This window comes from Microtus ochrogaster, linkage group LG4 (assembly GCF_000317375.1).
Source record: "Microtus ochrogaster isolate Prairie Vole_2 linkage group LG4, MicOch1.0, whole genome shotgun sequence".
Taxonomy (NCBI): domain Eukaryota; kingdom Metazoa; phylum Chordata; class Mammalia; order Rodentia; family Cricetidae; genus Microtus; species Microtus ochrogaster.
Genome location: NC_022030.1, coordinates 55607046 through 55617634, shown reverse-complemented (window position 1 = coordinate 55617634; position 10589 = coordinate 55607046). Strand labels below are relative to the sequence as shown.

At 53.9% G+C, this 10589-nt stretch overlaps 1 protein-coding gene across 2 annotated transcripts; it reads left to right on the top strand.

The window, feature by feature from the left end:
* The first annotated feature begins 1403 nt into the window (after nt 1–1403).
* Nucleotides 1404–8534, top strand: Gmppa (GDP-mannose pyrophosphorylase A). 2 transcript variants are annotated; one of them, XM_026786356.1, is made up of 14 exons: nt 1404–1463; nt 2161–2286; nt 2392–2489; nt 3740–3843; nt 4120–4306; nt 4668–4727; nt 5690–5820; nt 6413–6427; nt 6697–6831; nt 6950–7047; nt 7209–7255; nt 7402–7494; nt 7662–7830; nt 8135–8534. In XM_026786356.1, the coding sequence occupies exons 2-14, from the start codon at nt 2247–2249 to the stop codon at nt 8233–8235; spliced, it is 1278 nt and encodes a 425-aa protein (XP_026642157.1). In that variant the 5' UTR covers nt 1404–1463; nt 2161–2246; the 3' UTR covers nt 8236–8534. The 2 variants fall into 2 exon arrangements, with proteins under 2 accessions (XP_026642157.1, XP_005361630.1); XM_005361573.3 differs by lacking the exon at nt 6413–6427.
* The last annotated feature ends 2055 nt before the right edge of the window (nt 8535–10589 follow it).

The following is a 10589-nucleotide window of genomic DNA, read 5'->3' as shown; positions in this document are numbered from 1 at the left end:
GCTCCCGTTGTACCAAGCGAGGGCACATAGAGTAAATCAAGATTTAAAATCCAGTTTCTGGCTCCCAACTCAGGGCATGTTCCCCTACTCAAAGCTGTCTCCGAAAAACTGTGAGAGCTCCTTTGATCTTCTACTTGACCCAGAGAAGGAGGGACAGGGCCAAGTCCTGTTTAATAGCTACAGAGATAAAACCTTAGTAGCTAGTCATTTGTCCGATATCATAGTGTGAATTCAAATGCACATTTGGGCCAGATATTAGTTGGAGAGGTGATGCTCTTATCCCACCTTGCTTTTAGGTGGGGTTTCCCCGCCCTTCATCTAGTTCAGGTTAAGATTCAAAAGGAACACGATAACACTAACACGCAAAGACACCATAGTAACACTGCCCGCCCAGATAACCGGGCTAGCCTCCTCCGAATGTTAACTGGATGAAGGACAGAGAGAACATCAAATACGACGGCAGGGAAGGGCTGGGATCTCCAGTAAAAGCAGGGCTTTTTCTGGGACTGGTTCTGTTCCCAGAAGCCTTGCAGAAGGATGAGGGTCGCTGGACTGCAAAGAAAAGAGTACTCTAATTAACTAAGCTCACTACGCGGGTAAATTGATCCACAACTCCACTCTCCATCGCTCCACACCTCCCCCAGGTGGGTTGAAATTGGCACCTACACAATCACGTGGACCTTTAGCCGGACCACACCCCCTGGCGGTTGCCGCCTGCGCAGGAACCTAGCACTTTTTCTCAGTTGGACTTGGCTTGAAAGGGATTGTCAGACCTTTCGCCGTGGCTGCGAGGCCAGGGGCCGGTGGGGCCCAAACCCTCCTCTGTCTTGCTTAATAAACCTGCTTTCTTTCTGACCCTCCGAGTCTTTTTTCTGTTTTGTGGCATTGCCTTTTAATCTCCCAGCACCCGCCGCGAATTTATTCCAAGACCCACAAGCCAAGGTCACAGAATGGGCGTGTCACTAGGACGCCCGGAGAGCGTGCCTATTCAGTTCACAGACAGTAAATCCGGAACAGGACTTCTCTCAGCGTCAAATGTCCCAGAAGGACAAACACGGGAGCTAAGACTCCGCCTTCTCTTCTTTGGCTCAGGCTAAGCGCGGCGTCCCCCGGCTGTCGGCGCCCCAGCCCCTGCCCCTTCCAAGATTGGCCACACCCACTGCTCCTCTAGTCGGGATCCTCCCTAGTTCTCCGCTGTCCCTGAGCGCGTACTGTGAAGTCCTAGGTCTCAATATTAGTTCCCATGCCTAACTTTTTTACCTTCACCTTCACCTCTCTCTCTTCTTATTTACATCCGCTCCTCGATCTCTTAACCAAACTGTATAATAAAGTTGGGAGAGGACTTTTTAAAACTACAACTCCCGGCATCCCCTGTGAAGGCGCTCTCGCGAGTTGTAAGGAGACACGTACGCGGAAGGAGCAAGCAGCAGCAGGCGGCAGAGCTGGCGTAAAGGGAGCTAGTGGTAAAAGGACCTACTTCGTGGAGGGGTGGCGGCCAGGGTAGGGGTAGGGGACAGACCCTAGACGTAGGGAGGGCTCCGAGGTCCCATCCTGCTCTCCTCATGTCCTGGATTGTTTTGGTTCCTTAACCCTTGGCTACGAGAAACTAACGTCTATTGGACAGACTCATTTGTGGGGTCCAGAGGGGTCAGCAACCAATCCTCGGAATCCAGAGATTTGGCACCAGTCCTCAGTACGGGCACTGCTGGAGCTTGTAGTGTTTGGCATGTCAGAGACATCTGTCCTTTGACTGAGTTTTAGCACATGCAGTTGTGGGATTCACATTTAGCACCCAGAGCTGTTAGGATTGGTGCTCATCTAATGCAGATTAGTGCTAGTACGCTGCTCGGGGTTCATTCTTAGGATTGAAATGAAATACCCGGGGCTCACGCGAGGCTTTTGCGGTTCCATATTCACCGCTGGAATTCGGAGCCGAACATCTAGAAAGAAGATGCAGACGCTTGCGAGTTATTGGGATGGAGGCTTCTGGTTGTTGATGTTTGGGGCAGACAAGGGAGTCCGTTGAGTTCCCAGAGTTTACAGAATTTCTTCACTGCCAAATGGTGGGGTGCAGGTTTTTGAAGGCTACTCAATTCTGGATTGGCATGAAATTGGTGGTGGTAGGAAGGACTGTACTGAACTTTTGAGTTTGCATCCTAGGAAAGGGCGACGCGCTGCGATTTGAAGTGTGAGATCTGAGTGTAATTCTCCTGTAGGCGGTTGAGGTTTAGGTAGCAATCTCCATCATGCTGAAAGCTGTGATCCTCATCGGAGGCCCTCAAAAGGGTGAGGAGCTGCTGAATAGGGGAAGGGGTAGGCTGGAGCGGTCGGTGGGGTTAGGACAGCAGGAAGTAGGAGGCTGAACTATTCTCCTCTCCTCTCCTCTCCCAGGGACTCGTTTCCGGCCTTTGTCTTTTGAGGTGCCCAAACCACTGTTTCCTGTGGCGGGCGTCCCCATGATCCAGCACCATATAGAAGCTTGTGCCCAGGTAACCCTGTAGGTTCTCACTATCACACTACGCTTCCCTCTCATCTCCTTCCTGCTGCCTGTCTCCCCTCCCCACCAAGGACACTTCAAGGGCTGTCATTCGCAGGTACCTGTGTGAGTGGCATTTCTTCGGGTGGTGCAGAGCTCCAGCTAGCCCTGTTGACTCCCCTGCCTCTTGCTGCTTGGATTTCACACCTAGTTTTACAGTGTGGAGTGTGAATCCAGGCAGGAAGCTAGAAGAGCATTTAGAGCCGTGGCATGGGGGCCTTTGTTGATGGTAAAGCGCAGAGCCCATGCTGCAGCTCCTTTTCTTTATTGCTTTGTAATAGGTGAGGTTTGGGCTTGAGTCCAGTCTCCCTTCTGTGACCTGGAGCAAGTGGAATTCTTACCTTTTTTGAGCTCTGGTTTTCTTATCTGTAAAGTAGAGATTAGACCTCCTTTGTAGAGAAGCAAGACTGTAAAATGCCTAATTCAATGCACACCCTCGATTATACCCTCGTCTCATGCTGGTATCGAACTGAGGATAATATATAATGGGAGATGTGCGTTTGATATGGTGCTGACTTGCAGAAACATGAGGACCCGCATTAGCTCCCCATCACCTTATATAAAGAGCCAGTCATGGTGATGGATACTTGTAATCTCAGCACTGAGGAGGTAGAGACAGGCAGGAGTCTGGGGCTTACTTGGCCAGCCAGTCTGTCCTTATCATTAGGTCTCAGACCGTGACACACACACACACACACACACACACACACACACACACGGTGGACCGCTCCTGAAGAGAGACCTGACCTTTGGCCTCCAGGTGGATGAATTCACATGGGCATGTGTGCCCACCCATGCATGCACACACATGCATGAGCTGCAGATATAGATCAGAGAGAGAGAGAGAGCACTTGTCTAGTATGTGTGAGGCCTTAGGTTCAGTCCCCAGTACTGAGAGAGAAAGAGGAGGCCCTGGATAAGGAAAGGGGGAAAAGGTGACTGGATTATACATTAATGTAACTTGGTAGCTGAAGTCATTCTTAGAGTGGGTTCCAGTTCAGGTGCATGGGAGAAGATAACGAAAAGGGGAGATTTAGACTGAGAGTTCTTCTATCTTCTGCATTACCCAAAAGAAAAGCAGGCTAGAATGGTTGACTACCCAGGATACACAGCTGAAGCTGAACTTGTATCCTCTGGACTTCTGGACCAAATTCTCCTAATTCCATCAGAATTTTTCTCTCCCAACCTCTTCTCTTGTCCTAGGTTCCTGGGATGCAGGAGATTCTGCTCATTGGCTTCTACCAGCCTGATGAGGCCCTCACCCAGTTCCTAGAAGCTGCCCAGCAGGAGTTTAACCTTCCAATCAGGTGTTTGAATGCATGAGCGCATGCACACACTGCACACACACACACACACACACACACACAGAGTCTCGAAGTTCTTGGAGTGGTTTGAGTCAGTATTTGTCAGGGTTCATTTCATACCCAAGGGATTCTTATTTTGGCCATCAGAATTGTTTAATATAAGGTTTCTCTGCAGGCCTTGGCCAGTACTTCTGACAAGGGCAGAGATATTGGGGGAGGATGAGTCCGGTACCCTGGCTCATGGTGTCTCACTGAGTTGGCTGGGGTTTCTGGGGACAGATACCTGCAGGAGTTTGCTCCCCTTGGCACAGGAGGTGGTCTCTATCATTTCCGGGACCAGATCCTGGCTGGGGCACCTGAGGCCTTCTTCGTGCTCAATGCTGACGTCTGCTCGGACTTTCCCCTGTGTGCCATGTTGGATGCTCACCGACGCCAGCGCCACCCTTTCTTACTCCTCGGCACCACAGTGAGAGAGAGAGAGAGAGAGAGAGAGAGAGAGAGAGAGAGAGAGAGAGAGAGGGCTGGGCGGGGCCAAAGGTTGAAGAGAGGCTGGGACCACTCTAAGTCTTAGAGTAGAAATGGCTGCTGGGAGGGAGATGTGCTGCCCCAACGGGAATGGAGGTGTCATTGGTAACCCTGAGCCCTTTGGTTGCTGGGAAGTAGGGAGAGGGAGGGCAGCTGTCAGCTCCCGACGCTGCTGAAGGCCTGTCAGTGTCAGAGCTGCGTGCCAGGTGTTAGAGGGGAAGGAAAGGAAAGGAAAGGAGAGAAAACAGCCTCGGCTGCCCTGGAGAAGGCAGGTCACTGTCTCGGATATGTCTGTCTCTCAGGCTAACAGGACACAATCCCTCAACTACGGCTGCATTGTTGAGAATCCACAGACGCATGAGGTGAGAGCAGAACGGGGGCTGGGCACCCCTCTGCAAGATCAGCCCCATACCTCTAGAGAATGCTGAGAACACTCTAAGGTGAACCCCATCATGTCCAGTGGATAGGACAGTGTGGGTACCATACCCCCTACCCTGCCCTTGGAACCCTTTAAGAAAGAATGACGGGGGGGGGGGGGGCTGCCAGTTCATTTCTGTAGGTGTGATGTCTTAATAAATGTATGCATGGGGCACTCTGGAACACAGAAGAGAGGCCCGGCGATGGCTTGAGTGGGGGACAGGGCTTCCTTCAGGAGCAGGGTGAGCAGGCAGAGAGAACAGTTTGTGCAAAGACAGGTAGGAGGTGCATGGTGCGCCATAATTACTGAGGTAGGAGCATACTCCCTAAGGCAAAGGGGCATTGTCTCTGTCTGTGAGAGTCCCTGTCCCTGAATCTCACTGATTTTGACACAAGAACCATTTGATTTATTTATAATTTAATATATATGTAATGTACACTTATGTGCATATGAATACACGCAGTTTTGAGGCTGGCATCAGCTAGACACGAGAGAAACAGAACCACGTTTCCTACCCCCCTGAAACCTCAGTCTACAGGAAAAAGAGTCAGAGGCCAATCCTTAGAAATGGCACAGTGGCCTGAGTGAGGTACGTCCCGAGGTCAGGGGTGACAGGCCCGAATAGCCACGTGGAAGTAGCAGGAGAGGACTGAGGGGTAACAATGTCAGCTGGGTTTCTAAAGGTGGGTTTTCCAGAGGAGGAGGGAAGGACATCCCAGTGGCCTGGAGCTGTGCTCCTGCAATGCTAGGGCTTAGGGAGGGTAGAGCAGGTAGCCCTCTGGGGATGTAGAGCCTGGTAGAGGCAAGGGGTGGGCTACCGTTTGGGCCTGGGAATGAGAGCGTGAGATTTTGTTGTTGTTGGTGGTGGTCCGCCCTCCACTATCCTTTCTGCTTTCACGTCCTTAGGTCCTACACTATGTGGAGAAACCCAGCACCTTTATCAGTGACATCATCAACTGTGGCATCTACCTTTTCTCCCCAGAAGCCCTGAAGCCTCTTCGGGATGTTTTCCAGCGTAACCAACAGGATAGGCAACTGTGAGGCAGCCTCCATGACCCTGGGACCCAACCCCAAACATCCTAGACCCCGACTCCTGCCCCCTGCCAGGCTCTGAAGGTTCCATGTCACCCTTCTCACCCTCTCTCCCTTTGCCCTTTCCCAGTGTCCTCTCTAGCTAGCCTCCCTAAGCCCCTCCCCTTCTAACCCCATTCTGTCCCTCTTCCTTATACACCCCAGCTCCTCCTCTGTCACTGCCTGCCTATTCCCCTTCTGGTCCATTTCTCTCCAGCCCTGGGTGTCCCAGAGACATCTTTCAGAACAGACGGCAACACACAGTTGGGTGCCCATGTGCTCAAGTGCAGACACACACACGTTTACACACACACAGGCTGCCCAGAGACCTGCTTGCTCATGTGAGGTTCGTCCTTCCCAAGCCTGAAAGCTGCCTATTAGGCTTCTCCCGCCCAGATCCCATCTCACGCCTCATTCATCTGCTGACAACCATTTCTCACTCCACCATGTCTCTGCTTCTCCCCATCTCTCCTGGCTTCTCTGTCTCTGTTTCCGCTGAGCTGGCATCTCTACCATCTCTTTCCCCCCTCTCTCTGTGACTGTCTCTGCCCTCACCAGCTGCCTTGCTCTGGGGTGAGTTTGTTTTTTTTTTTTTTTTTTTTTTTTTGTGCCATCCAGTAAGGGAGGGTGACTAGATGGGTGACTGGGGGAAGGGAGAGGTGACAAGGATGGGAGGAGTGGGATCCAGCTAGGCATGGGGCTCCCCAGTGAAAGCAGTCTATCAAGGGTAGGAGAAGAAGTCCCTAGAATTTGGATAGACCTTGATAGAGGAGCCAAGCTAGAGGCCTCGAAGAGGTGGCGAAAGCCCCTTCAGTTCTGATGTCTTCTCCTTTCCTGGCCAGAGAGGAATCTCCAGGCTCATGGCCTGGGGCAGGGACCATCCGACTGGAGCAGGATGTGTTCTCGGCCCTAGCCGGGCAGGGCCAAATCTATGTGCACCTCACTGATGGTATCTGGAGCCAGATCAAGTCTGCAGGGTATGTGGGGGTTTGGGAAGAGACTGCCTCTGATCTCGAGGCTCTGAGAGTGGCGTTGGGATGGTAGGCACAGGTCCTGCTGGACCATGAGTGTCTCACTCCCTTTTCCGACCCCTAGCTCAGCCCTCTATGCCTCCCGTCTGTATCTGAGCCGATACCAGATCACTCACCCAGAAAGGCTAGCCAAACACACTCCAGGGGGCCCACGAATCAGAGGTACCACCCCATCCCATCATTGCCATTTACTGTCCCACACCCTGGGAGCCTACACTCTTCACCTCAGGTGCGGAAGTAAAGGCTCAATCTCCCCCCACCTCCCACCCCCGTCCAAATGTGTTTTGAGGTATCTGCCCTCAGGTTGTTTCTTCTGCTTCTAGGAAACGTTTACATCCATCCAACTGCTAAAGTGGCCCCATCCGCTGTGGTAAGCTGTGGCCCCAACCTCAGGGAGAGGCTGTTGGGATTGGTGGGGATACCCAAGGACTGGGCTTAGATGCTGGTGCGTCTCTCCGCTTTGGCTCACCTGTTATGGGGCCTTGAGCATCCTCCGTCCCCCCATTCTCTCCACAGCTGGGCCCCAATGTCTCCATTGGGAAGGGGGTGACTTTGGGCGAGGGTGTGCGTCTGCGAGAGAGCATTGTCCTTCATGGAGCCACTTTGCAGGTAGGAACCAGGCACACAGTAGTGTGTGGTACCCAAAATGGCTGAGGGGGAGGGCCCAGGGATGCCTCCCAGTGCAAGAAGGGTGAGCGCTAGGCTCTGCATCTCCCTTCCATACATTCTCATGCCTACCTTCCATTCCACTCACCTTGAGCCATCCTATTTGACAGGAGCACACCTGTGTCCTTCACAGTATCGTGGGCTGGGGAAGCACTGTGGGGCGCTGGGCCCGCGTAGAGGGGACTCCCAATGACCCTAATCCCAATGATCCCCGAGCCCGCATGGACAGTGAGAGTCTCTTCAAGGACGGAAAGCTACTTCCTGCCATTACTATTCTGGGTATGGTTTGTGGGGGTTAGGGGTAAGGGTTGGGAAGCTCCACAGGTGATGTCTTGTATGTATCATGCACGTGTGTGCATACGTGTGTGTGTGTGTGTGTGTGTGTGTGTGTGTGTGTGTGTGTGTGTATTCTTTCAACAAATACTTACCAAGATCCTATCATGTACTCGGCCTGAATGAGTCACTGGGGGCTGAGACCAGGAGCACAGATGGGCCCCTCTTGATGGCCTAGTCATGGCCCAGGCTTCCTCCCCCATCACCTCTCGTGACCTGCTTGCTCCTGGTGCTCTCGCCCACGCTTCAGGCTGCCGCGTCCGGATCCCTGCCGAGGTGCTCATCTTGAACTCGATTGTTCTGCCACACAAGGAGCTGAGTCGAAGCTTCACCAACCAGATCATCCTGTGAGGGGGTGCTGCCCGCTCCCCTTTGGGCTACTGCCTGCCTGGCCAGCTCTGTCCAGAAAGGATCTGAGGAAACCAGGCAGAATCCTCCCTTGCAAGGAGCCACGTGCGTGGCCCGGGACTTCTGGCCTCCCTCCCCAGGCCCAAATAAACCCCTACGAACCTTGGAGCCGGCTTGGACTCCGCTCGTGCCTGGGCTGGGGGTGGAGGTATGAGAGGGGCAGCTGAGTCAGGCCCCCCCACATTAGCATTTAAATTGGAGTCCTTGCTGCTGGCTCATGAATAATGAATCCAGAGTCTTGGTAAATCTCCCCCTCCCACTGCCTCAGCCTTCTGTACTAGCTGCTTTAGAGGGAGACCCTCCAGGCTCCCTGGCCTGCTGGCCCTCTGACCAGCGCCCTGCTTGCCTGCCTCCCTGGGCCTGGCTTTATAGAACGCTGAGAGAAAGCTGAGGGATTTCAGTGGGCACACGCACACTTGCTGGGAGGCTTGGGCCCAGACTGAACACCCAGCAGCCCGTTCTCCTCAGCTCCTGCCAAGACCCAGCCCTGGCCTGTTTAACGCTTTGCCAGCTCCATCTGCTCCCAGACTGCCTTTGGGGAGTTGGGGGTTTTGCCCCCACTCCAGGGGTCTCCCAGGATCTGTCTCCCACTCCTCTGGCAGAGGTCTCTCGTCAGGAGGCGCATTGTCACCTTTTGGCAGCCTCAGACCTTCTGGCAGGTCATAGCCCTGCTCTTCACACGTCTCTCATGTTTGCCCATGACCCCAGTGTGCCCCTCTTGGCACCCCCCTTTCCACAGCTGTGGGTGCTGAGCTTAGTTGCCAGATGAGCTGGTAATGATCGTAATCTGCTAATTGAGAGGAATCTAATTACCCGGAGAGAATAGGGGGGCAGGGTTTGGGTGGGAGGCAGGAGGGGGTCCTGGCAGCCAGCTTGGGTGGCAGGCAGCAGGGTGTCCAGGTCTTGTCAACATCAGGGTCGGGACAGAGCCCAGGATCTCGTAGCTTCCTAGGCAGGAAGTTAGAAAGATATATAGGAGCTAGACCAAGGCTGACCTGGGGATTGGCCTAGATATGACCTCCTGGGTCCTGAGGGCTGGGAGACAGCCATGGGAGATGGCCCAGGGTCTTAGTCCTAACCTGTAACCTGTGTCTCCACAGCCCCTTTCCGTGGTTTCTTTCCACCTGCCCCCAGCCGAGACCTCTCATCAGCAGCAGAGAGTTGCAGACCCGCTCAGCCTGGGGTCACCTCCCTGAGGAAGGGGCTAGGAGAGGGTTGGACCACAGGGCCAGGCTCTGGGTCCCTCTCCTCTCCTCCCCCTATCCTGACCCTTCTGTTCCAAGTGGTTGGCAGAGGCCATGGCAGCTCCATCATAAATATGATAATTTAATTATTTTCTCAGCAAAACACCGTGAAATCCAATAAGTCTGTGTCAGACCCTGGCCCCCGGGAGCCCCCTCCTAGACCCAGTGGGGGTGGAGACATGATGGCAGGAGGCACTCAGAGGGGAAAGGGTCAGTGTTTGAAGGTGGGGTGAGGCAGGGAAGCTGAACCCTTCAAAACATTCCCCAAGCTGAGGGGGTCACTCATGCAAAGCATCTAAACAGTGAAGGGGGATGATGCCCCCATTTCTCCCCATCTGTCTAAGGGGCAACTCACACCCCATAATATGGGAACACCCTGCCTCAAGAGGTAGCAGGGAGCCCCCTTGTCTGCTACGCTGGGACCCGCACCCAAACTTGGTCTTATGGAGGTATAGGTGTAGGAGGGTACTGCCTCAGGGGTGGGTTTGAGAAGAAACTGGGGTGGGAAGTGGGGGGAAGCAGGGGGAGGGATGCAGGGGAGGGGTGTGTTCCTGCCATTAGTGCTTCCCCCCCCAGTTTCTATAAAAAGATTATTCTGTAAAATCAGCGAAGGGGAACGAGCTGGGGGCCGGGGAGGGGGTGGGTCCCTGGCATCAGGCTGGATGGGGCGACGGGAGGAGAGCTGAGGACAGGGACTGAGTATGGAGAGAAATTTGGATGGGCTTCAGGAGCAAGCAAGACAGGGTGAGCCAAGAACATTGGGTAGGGTGGGGGGCCTGGTCAGAGCGGGACTGTGTGGGGGAGCAGTGCCCTCTTTACCTCATGTCCTTTTGCTGGGGTTGCCCAGGGCCCAGTCCTACCTCTATGTTAGTTCCTCCCCCTGGCACTTAGCAGCCATTATGGGGGAGCAGATTGCATCCCCCTCCCCCTCTCTGGGAAGCAGGCACAGCTGGGGCCTGCCACATCTGCCTCATCAGCACGGAACACAGCTGGGTGTGCCCAGAGCCATGCTCCCCAAAACACAAAGAGGGCGGGAACCAAGGAGAGCCCAGA